Below are 11849 nucleotides of genomic sequence, written 5' to 3' on the forward strand. Positions count from 1 at the left end.
GGGGGCTGAGAGAAAGTACATTGGGGGTGAGGCCCCAGCCCTCGGCTCAGCCCATCATCCAGTTGAGAGACGAGAATCAGATTGTCCCAGAGAGAAATGCCCAGCGTGCCGCGGTTGTGCCACGGGTCTGCCCACGGGCTGGTCCGGCTGTTGTTGCGTCGGGCAGCACCACACTGTTCAAGACGGGAGTCGTGGAGCAGGCTACACAATGCAGGATGCTGCTCAGGAGCAAGAGCAGGGCCTCTTTATTGATACACCAGTCCTACAGCGTTAGTCAGAGGGGGAAACAGAAAAGGAGCAGGGGAAGTAGGAGGAGGGGCAGGGTGGAGCTGTGCTTCTCATCTGCTGATTTCTTGGTGTCCTAGATCAAGCCCTGACTCCCAGTCAGGATTTCAGTCTTACCAACAAGGCCTTCCCCTGACCAGCTCTGGGGTCCTTCAGTCAACAGCACCGCCCCCGCCCCCCACCCTCGTTCCAGGCCATACCTCGTGATGTATAAGTCAGGAGTGAGTTCATGCATTCCCCACCCATCCACCCACCCACCCCCCACCCCCAAGCGACCCCGGTGGGGTCATACATACCTTGTGATGCAGCCCCTTCCCAGTGATCCAGCTTTATGCTCTTAGGTGATGTGAAAGGTACCTGTCCTTTGGCCAGGCAGCTCTGACCTTGCTTTAGGAATATAGAACTGTAGGTCACAAGACGGAGGCTGGAGAGGCCGCTTAGGATTGCAGACCCGGAGGCTGTGGGCACCCCTGCCCCGGGCATAGGCCCCTTCAGAAACACCGGTTAGAAACTCTGGGAGCAGCAGGGATTGAAATCTGTGCTCTAGAGACCGCCATGCTGGGGAGGGGACTGTGGCTGAGGCAGGGGGTGGGGATAAAATTACCCTGTGTCTGAGAGAGGGGTTTGCTGAACCCAGAAATGAAGGGGATAAAAAGGGAGAGGAACCCACACAAAGAGGGCCCTGCGGGTGGGGCTGTAGTTTGCATACAGACAATTGATGCTAATTGCAAATCATTCTTATCTGCTCATTAAAGCTGCTTCCTGAAGTTTTCTCCTAGGCAACCAAGCTTCAGTGTAGAACAGCATTTCCCAAAATGGGGTGCTCGAGGTGATTTGGGTGGTATGGGGAGGAAAGTGCTTTATTTTAAATGGATATGTTAGCTTTAATGAGTATTAGGAAGTGTTACCAGCCCGTCCCCTGATTTTCTGCATACTGTCCTGGACAAGTTAAGGGAGATCCAGTGAGTTGATTTAAAGAAGCGTTCACGGTGGATGAATGTGGAGCGCAGTGAGCCAGCCGGACCCAAGCCTGTCTTCTGCCTCTTCTTGGCAGTGAGGCCTTACAGTTTTCTCATCAGTGAAGGGGGGGAGAGGGGGATTGGGGGGGGAATAAATCGCTTGCCTGCCTCCTTGGGGTGTGGTTGGCGAGGATTAAATGAGGTAATGCTTGTAGAGAGAGCCCCAGGACAGTGCCTGGCAGTGGACCTCAAACCTGGCCCTCACTGGGTGGGGGGTGGGGGTGGTACTAAATTGGAGGCCTGCCTCGAGCTAAAGCAGGCGCTCTCCTGTCATAGACTGTACTGGAGACACCCAGTGCCTGGGACAGGCAGGAAGCCCAGTGGGGGAACAGACCCAGCCCTACACCGTAGTCAGGGCCTGGGGGGAGTGAGCACCCAAATGTGGGAGGCACTTTCCTGGAGTCAGGAGGGACGGACGGGAAGCTTCCCGAATGTGTGCAGGCCCCACGGTCCTCCCTGCAGTCTTGCCAAGTTGGTCGGCCCCAGTTCCTCAGATGGTTGCTGGGCACCCGCTGGGGTCAGACCTGGGCTTCAGGGGCCTGAGCACCTCTGCTGCGCTAGCCCGCAGCCGAGCCCCAGGCCGCCCGCAGCCTCCTGCACCTGCTGTCCTCAGCGTGTCCTGCCGGGCTCTGCGGGGCCAGGGCTCGTGGCCACCCTCGCCTCTGCCCCCCACCCCCAGACCGTGCAGTACCTCACACTCTACCCGCCAGGCCCTCTGCCGGGCCCTGTGCCAGACTGGCACTGCCAAGGGACAGGGAGCGAGTCACTGTATTGGGCCAAAAGGTGGGCGGCAGCAATGCATGAGCTATGCTGGGGGCTGCAGGAGGCCTACGAGGGTCCGAGCATGGGTATGGTGCCAGGCCCAGGGTGTCAGTCGAGCCTGGGGCGTGGGGGCCCCTCTCCCCGAGCAGGAAGGAGAGAGAAGAAATAAGGTCCAGGGAAAGTAGCTCCAGGAGGCTCCTGAGATGCGGTCTCTACCAGGGATGCGTATGTGGGTGTGTGCTTTATAATGAGGTGCCTGGCTGCACTCACTTGCTCTTCCCCCAGCTCTCTGGGGGACTGTGTCAACAGAAGAAAGAACAGTCGTTTTTCTCCCTGTGTGGGGAAAACCCAGTTCTTCGCCCCTGTGTGTCTCTCCCTTCACACGGAGCGCCTCGCTGCACGCCGACGCCCTGGTGCCCAGGTCCGAGGTTTTCCCGCACGCAGTCTGTGTGCCACACCGGCTGGCGTGTGACCCTCTGCATGACTCGGCTCTGACGCCGTCTTCCTGGAGATGAGTCAGACCCCGCGGTGAAGGGCTCACCCCAAAGATTACCCCGCCCCGACTGCAGGCGCTCATCCCAGCGGCGGGGCCCAGGTACCCCCACCACCTCTCGCGCTGTGGCTGCAGTGCTCAGGCGCCCGTGACCTTAGAAGCCCAGAAACAGCTTATTAACAGTGTTGGAGGAGAACACGGTGGAGAAGGCAGACGGCCATCCGGTAGAAGAGAGCTCTCTCCCGGCACCCCACTTTCTGCACACCTCCATGGGTTCACCAGCCCAGAAGCTCCCTGAACTTTGCACTTTGGGGATCTTTGTGGCAGTGACTTCACGTGGGCAGGATCATTCACTTTACTGTCAGGTAGAAGTGAGACGCTTCTCATCCTGGCTTTTCTTTCCGATCACCACGGACCCCACCTAGGTACCATCTGGGAACCCACTGGTGTCACCTCAGTAGAACAAAAGACCCCCAAGAAACTGCAAGGGCTTCAGAACTGGGGTGAGAGAGCAAATGTGAGAGTAAAAGCTGTTCCTCCTCCTCTCATCATCTCGGCGATCACAGGGGTATCAGGAGCCTGGGCCGGAGACCGCTAGGTGTCCTGCTGCCTAGAGGGATGTTTGACAGCAGTGAGAGAAGGGGAGGGCGGGCTTGTGGGAGGGGGTTGCATGTGCAAAGGCCTTGGGGTGACGAGGTCAGAGCTCAGTCAGGTCACTGATGCCCCTGGCCCCTTGACTCAAGTGTAGAAATCGAGGGGGGCAGTAGCGGGAGGTCGGGAAGCTCCCCGGGGTTAGAGCACACAAGACCCACTCAGCTGCGGCAGTGTTTGAGTGTGACCCTGAGAGTGGTGGGCAACCGGAGGGTTTTCAGCATAAGGGTGACCCAGGCTTGTTTATAGTTTGGGGTTTTTTTCTTTAAGATTTTATTTATGTATGCATATAAGACCTGGAGTACAGGCCAGAAGTATGGGGCGAAGGGTGAGAAGATTCACCAGAGACAGCGTGGGGAGCAGAACAGGCAGATCCACTGAAACGCACCGCTGAGGGGAGCAGCGGGCGAGACAGCAGAGGCCTGCTGCGCCCTGGGGGTCACCCCCCGGCCGGGGATCGAACTCCTTCTGCAGTGGCCGTGGACAGCTTCATAGTGCTGCGCTTTTACCCCTTGCGCCACCAGGGAGGCCCAGATCTGTATTTTGAATGTTGTGCGGACGAGACTGGCGGTGAAGACAGAACGGGGCTGTGCCTCGGCTGTAAGCGAGAAGGATGGCCCGACTGGAGGACACTGGAACTGTGGTGCATGAACAGACGGCTGTAAGGGGGGGTCTAAGACAACTTGGGTGAGCTGTCTTACGTGTGTGTGGCTGAGTGCTGAGTGTTGGCTGAGTGTTGGGGGCACCTGCTGCAGGCCCGGAACGTTGAGATCTGGTGAGGGCAGGATGGTGGACAGTCACTGGCTGCTCAAGCACCCACTTCATGCCAGGCACTGTGTCAAGCACATTGACGCATCCGGGGGCGACACTGAGCCCTGTGGGGCGGTGTCCACGGAGAGTGCGAGACAGACCATGGAATACTCGTGCCAGGTAGCAGTACGTTCCGGGGAGAAAAACCAAGCAGGGTGGAGGTCCACGAAGGCCTCGCAGAGGAGGTGGTATTTTGTAGGAAGCAGATCCAATCAGAGTAACAGCACATGCCAAGACTCTAGGAAGAGGTGGGTGGCCGGGCGGGCGGAGCAGACGGGCGGTGAGCTGGCGAGATGGGCAGGAGCCAGGTCTGGCAGACACACTGGCCATGTGCAGACGCTGGGATTGGACTGAGGCACCTGGGAGCCACGGGAGGCTTTGGAGCACGTCATCTGGTTTAAGTTTTTAAAAGATCGCTGTGGGCTACTCTGGGGGGAATGAACCCCTCAACGGCCAGGGGAAGCTGAGGTGGCCAGCACACCCCAAAGGCTGCGGGAGGGGGTGAGCCCTGCCTTGCCCAAACAGGGAAGCCCCCACCCCCACCCTCCCTGCGGCCCTGCCCTGCCGTGGAAGCCGCCGCAGCCTGTAGCAGCTTGTGCCCGTCGGTGGCATCAGCGACTTCACAGGCTCTCCCTGCAGACGCTCGTCATGGAAGCCCGGCTTCCGGGCACTCTGCCAGGCGCCGGCGCCTGCTGTGGGCACCGCAGTGGGCTGAGCCATCCTAGGCACGCAGCCACCTGGCCACCCCCACCCCCGCCCTCTCCTGAGGCGGCACACGCCGAAGCTTCCTGGGTTTCCAGAGCAATTTGTCAGAGCTGTTTAGGGGCAATCAGAGGCGCCCGCTCCACGTGGAGCTGACGCCGCGGCGTTCCCGGGCAGGCAGGAAAGCACGTGGCCTGGCTTCCCCGGGCTGTGCCAGGAGTCCCCGGGATACCCTTCTGAGGGCACAGCCCTGGAAGGCGATGTGAGGGCCCTGGGCTGGGTCACTGCGGCACCCCACCGCCTGTGTCACTGGCGGGCTGGGTCACGCCTGCCAGGCCGCCGCGGACAGGCGCGGTCCAGTCGGGAAGAGGAGCCTAGGCCGTCTGTTGGAACCCCGGGGAAGCGGGGAGCCATGCGGAGACCTTGGAGGGGGCCAAGAGCCCTACAGCGTCCCTGAGGCACAATGTTTCTGGCGTGTTCCAAGCAGCTTCCGTGTGGCTGGAGCAGAGTGAGTGGGAAGGAGGGAGCGGGGGAGGAGCTGAGGGCAGAGGGCGGGCGAGGCGGTGGGCTCTGTGGGCCCCGGAGGACTCTGGCGCTTGCCTGAGACAGGCAGAGCCCGAGTCCTGAGAGGAAGGGGCCGTGATCTCCCCACGTGTTCGCAGGCCCCCTCTGGCGGTGTCGGCGTGGGGGTGCAGCACGCTGGCTGGTGGAGGGCGTGTGCGGCAGTTGTGTCTCACATCGGTTTTGAGCCAGCAAGTCCTTGCCCAGTGCTCGGCTTCCACATCCTGAAGTCCTGCCGCCCTGCTCCCAGGCCCCGGGTCGAATGTTCTCACTCAGGGCCGCTTCTGAGGAGCCTGAGGATCCCAGCAAGGACGGGCAGGGACTGACTCTCCTCCAGCCAGTGCAGACAAGGGGGACGGGGGCAGGGGGTGGGGCAGAGGGAGACAGACCCACAGTCAAGGCCAAGTGCATCCAGCTCGCAGCCATGCCAACTGTGGGATCTCTGTCGGGCCCCTTGGTTCTCTTGAGGCCCAGTTTCCTCACCCACAACATGGGGGTCGTAGGACCTGTGGTCTAAGGCTGGGAGGATGAACCACCTCTTGCACTTAAACAACGCTGAACACAGGGCCTGCGCGTGGCTGATCCAAAAACAGCACCAGCTGCTTGCTTTTATTTTCACTGACTGTGTATTTATCGTGACTGCTGTTGTCACTGAAAGGACAAGCTGGCGGCTAATTGTGGCGTCTCTGAGTCAGAGTACCTGGGTTCGCCCCCTTCGTCGCTCTGGGCCTCCATTTCCCCACTTGAAGCTTGGTCCCGATGGGTAGTTGCCTGGCTCGGGGTTTGCTTGGGCAACTAAGTGAAGCAGTGCCCAGAAGATAATTAACTGGGCTGGCCACACTCGCGGGCCCGGCCACTGCCCTTCCTCCTGAGGGGCCTCTTGTCCCAATTAAAGCCTTGAACCAGCCTGTGCAGCTTTGCGATTCTCCATCAGTCTGAGGAAGTTTTGACTTTTTGACCCCAACAAAATCTGAAGTGCTCCCCACGATAGAGCACAGATAAATGCGTAACCTCGCAGTGAGCCAGGAGTGGTGTGTAGAGTGGGGTGCCTGCCCCCCAGTCCTGGGCTGGGCCCTGACACACACACACCCTCCATCATTGTCACCCAGGGGGCACATCCCGGGCGCGGCCTGGCCCCTCTGCCCGGGTGATGCTGCTGCTGCTGCCACCTCATTTCCCAGAGGAGTGAACTGAGGCCCAGGGAGGGGAAGGGACTCGCTGTGTGTGTTGGAACTGGGATCAGAACCTGGGTCAGGTGAGCGCCCAGTGTTCTCCCACCACTGTCTCATTTATCAAGCCAAAGCCGAGGCCTGTGGCGGACCCCTGGCCGCACCAGGGCTTTGGGAAGTGTCTGTTCTGTGACGGCCGGCGGGGCGAGAGCCCACACAGCTCATGGTGGTGGAGAGTGGCGACGGGTGCCCCTCAGTGGGCTCAAGGGCCTGGCTTTCTGTTGAAGCCCCAGGTACCAGCTGAGGCTTGGAGAGGTGGAGGGACATGCCTGCGGCTACAAATAGCAGGAGATCTCAGCTCAGCTGCCAAGACCTATTCTCTCACAGAACACGATCCTGGGCTGCAGAGGGCCGGCGCCGGGGCAGTTTATTAACTCAGGGACCAGCTTCCCCCATGCTCTTCTGCCCCCTTATGCTATACACCAGCTCCCCTCAGGGTCTCACAGGGGCTGTCGCTGCACTGGACAGTGTCCAGGAGAAGGGGAGGTGACATTTTCTGTGAGGCATGTGTGTTTTTCAGCAAAGAAAGCTTCCCCAGAATCAGCCAAGAGACACATACCCATGTCTCACTGGGTAGCGACCCTTCAGGATACACCCCCGGCCTGGGTGTCAGGCCCCCTTCCTCATGCAGGGATGACTGAAGCAACCTTCATTTACAGGACTGAGATGGGGGGCTGGGGTGGCACCCACAGTGTCGGCCACAGGGGGCAGGGGAGTGGAGAACCCATTCTGGAAGGGGCAGTGGGTGGAGCCGACTGGTAGGCAGGCAGGCTCTGCATCTACTCCCAGGCTTGCTTCTAGAATCATCTTGGTTCTCAGCTCACGGAAAGGCTGGAACCCCAGTAGACAGGGTAGAGAAATAGAAAGTAGAAGTTCAGGCTCAAATCGACAAGGATCTGTTCACAGCGTAGACCCTCCACAGCTGTGAAGAGGGGCCAGCCAGAGGGGCTGACGAGGAGACGTCTCCAGAACAGCCCCTTGAAGTCACAACATGCTTACAATGCCTGCCGTTGGCTTCACAAACAAGTGGGAAGCACCCACACGCTCCCTGTGAGTAGACTGTTGAAGAAGCCAGGGAGGCCCGTGGGTGCCTGGAGGAAGGAGACGGCAGTCAGAGGCCACTTCTTACCTGTGCCATTTACGTGGTTGAGGTTCTGAGACTGATTCCGCCCGCTTTACCGGCTCTAGCGATAACAGCTAAGGCACGCTCCCCAAGAGACTTTCTCCAGGCCTTACCAGTCAGATTCCTTGGAACATTTTTGCCCGTCACCCAGAACCGGAAGAGTTACTTGCCTTCCTCCCAGCGTGGCCACCTGGAGTGCCCTTTCTCAAAGCCACTTGCCCCCACCTGAGACGCGCCACGCCACCATTTTCTATTCGACGCCATTTCTCTTTTTCCCTTAGTAATGGTGAAGGCCCACAAAACTGCCCCATGACCCATGGATAGGAGAAAACCTCCATTTCCTTTCTGGAATGAAAAGCAAAACCAAGAAAAAGCCCACTAAGTATATACTCTGTGCCCTTTCCCACTCACGGTAGCTTTGAGGCGTGTGCACGGCCACGGATGGAACCTTCTCGCCGCACTTGGAAAGGCCTTGGCACCCTGTGCTCGGCCGCCTCGCGCTAGCTGGGCCCTTGCAGCCGCCTCTTGCTGCTCTGCGATTTTGACCTTGTCTGACTTGCACCTGTTTTCCCAAATGTGGACGTCCCTGGGTTTGTCTTGCTTGGATAGAAAGATTAGATGAATGTTTCTCATAAAATGGGGGGCATTTCGGCTATTTCCTCTTCAGACTTTTTCTCTTCTTCCGAAACTCGTGCATCGTCGTATGCTTGGTTCTGTCGGAACACCCCGTGTTCACTGAACTGGGCAAGCGGGTGGAGGAACCCCAGAGCCGCAGACTCCCCCCAGTCTTCCCTGGGGTTCAGCAGTTTCTCACGCACTGTGTTTCGTGGGTCGCTGGTGCCTCCAGTCAGTGTGCAGCATGCTCAGCTACTTGGTCCTGTCAGTGTTGTGCTTTTGAAAAGAGGGTTTCCAAAAGTAGCAAACAGTCCCACCCCCTGAATACCCTAAGTTAACCTTCCGAAGAGATTTCCTCCAAGGGCACAGACTTGACATGGAAGTGTGTTAAGAACTGAAAAGTTGATCGGCCTCGATGGGAACTGCAGTGGGGGGCCCTTGAGGGGGGCCTCGTGATCAGTGCAAGGCTGTTGTAGCCTTGATGCCAGCGTTTCGGGTATCACGCCGTATGCGTAGACTGGACCAGCTGGAGTGGCGCCTGAGGTGTGGCAGGTCTTCAAAAGATGCTGAAAGAGGCTCGGGGCAGGATAGTCTAGGTTTAAAAAAAAAAAATCCCAAGTACAGATCAGTGTGTGACCATGATCCCTGTTACATAGCCAGTTCTCCCCACCCAAGGCCCCGCTCCTTTGGTCCTGTCGGTGCGTGTTTTGAATGCAGAGGAGAGGGCTGTGAGGACGGCAGCAAACCGCAGGCTGTGGTCACCTCAGAGAGGCGACGGGCCACCTCCAGGCCTGTGAGTCGTGCCCCAGAAACCGGGTGTCTGGCGGGGCGCATCCACCCACCGGGGATGGCCCCGGATGTGCTGGCAGGGTGTTCCCGATCGCACCCCGTCTCCATGTAGATGTCAGGCACTGAAATTTTCCACAGCAGTCATGTATTAGGCTCTTGGGTGAATGAACTTTTTTGCTTCCCGAGAGTAGATGTAACCAGGTTGGTTTTGCGAAATGTGGGCTGGATTTGATTGTTTATTTCTTTGGTTTTCACTTTGCAGTGACATGAGCTCAAGGGCTGGCTACCCCGCTCAGGTTTACAAAACAGCCAGCTCAGAGACCCCTCGGCCCGCACAGCTGGCCCAGCCCAGCCCCTTCCAGCTGTCCACCTCCGTCCCCAAGTCCTTCTTCTCCAAGCAGCCCGTGCGCAATAAGCACCCGGCAGGGTGGAAGAGAACGGAGGAGCCCCCGCCACGGCCACTCCCCTTCACTGACCCAAAGAAGTAAGTGCCTGGACCCCAAGTGAGCTGACCCCAGGGGCCCTGGGGCAGGGAGGAGGGCGACACCTCACTCACCCAGCAGGACCTGGGAGTCCAGCTGTGAACAGGAGGACAGAGACCCTGCCCTTGGGAGCTCACATTCCAGGTGGGAGCTAAATAAATAGGTAAACAAGGGGGAGATGCTGCAGGTCTCACAGGGGCTGGATGAAGGGTTTCCAGGCAGAGGGAATAGCAGCTGCAGGCGCCCTGAGGCCGGAGCGTGCTCGGCCTGTGGCTAGCCCAAGCCCGTCAGAGAGGCCATGGAGTCAGGCGGAGGCTCTCGGGCCGCCACTGGGGGAGGGAGAGCTGCTGGAAGGGGTCGAGCACAGGCGGACATGGTCTAGACCCGCAAGGACCCCCGGGGCTCTGTGGAGCCTGCGAGGAACAGGGAGGCCAGGACAGAGCTGCTGGCAGCGGGCAGGGTGCAGGTGGAGGCCAAGGTGGGAGTTGGGGGCTGGCTTCCAGGTGGGCTCTCCGGAGAGCGCCCGAGGCTGCTGGCAGACTGGTGTGGAGCAGCAGGAAGAGCGGGCGAACTAGAAGACGAGACCACGTCTCTCATAGGCTCGCACTTCCTGAGCTCGTTCCTTACCCGGAGTGTCTTGCGCTTAGTCTAAACTCCTGCCCAGACCCTGTGTGGTCGGGCTCCCCAGCCCTCTGCCTGGGCAGCCACTGCTGGATTGGTTTGCTGGGGCCACCGCAACAAGACTGTATGGTCTCCCGTTCTGGAAGGTGAGAAGCCCAAGATCTGGGTGTGAGCAGGGCTGGTTCCTTGTTAGGGCCTTAAGGAGAATCTGCCCCACCCCCGCTCTAGCTCTGGTGATGTGCTGCTCAGAGAGACTGCGCTCCTCAGAGAGACTGCGCTCCGTCTCTGCCTGCCCGTCTTGGCCACCTCCCCTTCTTGTGTCTTACTGGCTTAAGGGCCACCCCAGTCGCCTCATTTGACTTTATGACCTAGTGAACACCCTGTTTCCAAATGAGGTCACATCCTGAAATCCTTGGGGTTAGGGTTTCGGTATCTTTTAGTTGAGGGTGGGGTCCCCTCTGAACCTCGACCGCAACCCTCGGTTCTCAGTTCGGCCTCCATACCCGGCTCGTCCCTCCCCGGCTCCTCTCCTGTGCTGCCCTGCTGTGATGGCACCTGGCGCAGGACGTGTGTCATTTCCTCACCACGTGCCTCGTCTCTGTCATACCCACTGAACTGAGTGTTCTGGGACCAGACAGCAGAGTCCCCCAGGGCCCAGCACACAGTAGGTGCTCAGGAAACCTAGCTGGCTGCATGACAACCCTTTTTCCCAGGGACGCAGTCCACAGGAAGCTCTCCAGCAGGCGTGTGAACATGTGTAAGCTACAGGTGCTGCATAGAGTACTTAGCGACAGTTACTTCATAGTTCCATACTTTATGAAGTTACGGATGCTTTTCTTTAGTTAAGGTAACAGTGCTTTGTGGCACTGTTTATGATTCACAGGCAGCGGAGGCTGGGGGCATGTCACCACACCCCAGCCCGCACCCGCAGTCCTCACTTTGCTCCCCACCCCACCCCCACCCCTCCGGTTCATTTTTAAAATGACATGTAGGGAACAATAGTCAATTTAAATTATTGCTTTTGTCCCCAACCTCCCATTCCACAAACTGCCTATTCACACTCTCTGAGGAGATAGGGCTTTCCCTTTGTCAGCAATACTGGTGAAAGGCCTGACCCAGAGCTCCAGAAAACATCTCCTGGTACCTTCTTGCCAAGTACTGTTGTAAGCCCTTCTCCTGCATTAACTCATTTAATCCTCATGAAGGAATGGGGTGTCCTGCCTTTACACCCCATTTCACAGATGAGGAAAACTGAGGTTAAGTCACTTGCCAGGCACGCTCAGTTAAGGTTAACCGCTGCAGATATCGTTGCAGGCTTCATAGCTCGCCCCGCAGGGTCACCACTTAGAGTGAGCTCCTCCCAGCACCAGTCACCAGCTCTTTGCTAAATTACCTTGCCAGATGTGGGCCAGAGGCTGCTCAGCCACCCTGAGTGCTCACGAGTTGGCACAGCCTACAACAGGCCTCTGCTCTTCCAGAGAGTGGCTGGACGCGCACGACCGAAGTCTTGCACGTAGTGCCGTTGTGAGCTGCCGACGCAGGCCCAGGGCCAGTCTGTGTGTGGCTGTCCTGTGCAGTGATGGGGGGAGGGCAAGCCCAGGTCACACCAAAGCCCCAGACCCTGAGTGTGCCCACCCAGAGGCGGCAGCCTGGCTCACATAGGGCTCGGGATGAGGGGCAGGGGCCTGGGCCGCGAGTCGGGCGCTC

General features: G+C 58.8%; 1 protein-coding gene across 2 annotated transcripts in view; it reads left to right on the plus strand.

Annotated features, from left to right (window-relative positions):
* Positions 1 to 11849, plus strand: part of SIPA1L3 (signal-induced proliferation-associated 1 like 3) — a 168984-nt gene that overhangs the window by 141051 nt on the left and 16084 nt on the right. Inside the window, exon 16 of one of the 2 annotated variants that reach the window (XM_004690584.2) lies at positions 9302 to 9523. The exons of the other annotated variant lie outside the window; for it this stretch is intronic. Within the exon in view, the coding sequence (XP_004690641.1) occupies positions 9302 to 9523 (222 nt within the window). The remainder of the gene's footprint in view (positions 1 to 9301; positions 9524 to 11849) is intronic. 2 annotated transcript variants of the gene reach the window in all.

Source organism: Condylura cristata, unplaced genomic scaffold (genome assembly GCF_000260355.1).
Source record: "Condylura cristata isolate star-nosed mole 26May11 unplaced genomic scaffold, ConCri1.0 scaffold00028, whole genome shotgun sequence".
Lineage (NCBI taxonomy): Eukaryota > Metazoa > Chordata > Mammalia > Eulipotyphla > Talpidae > Condylura > Condylura cristata.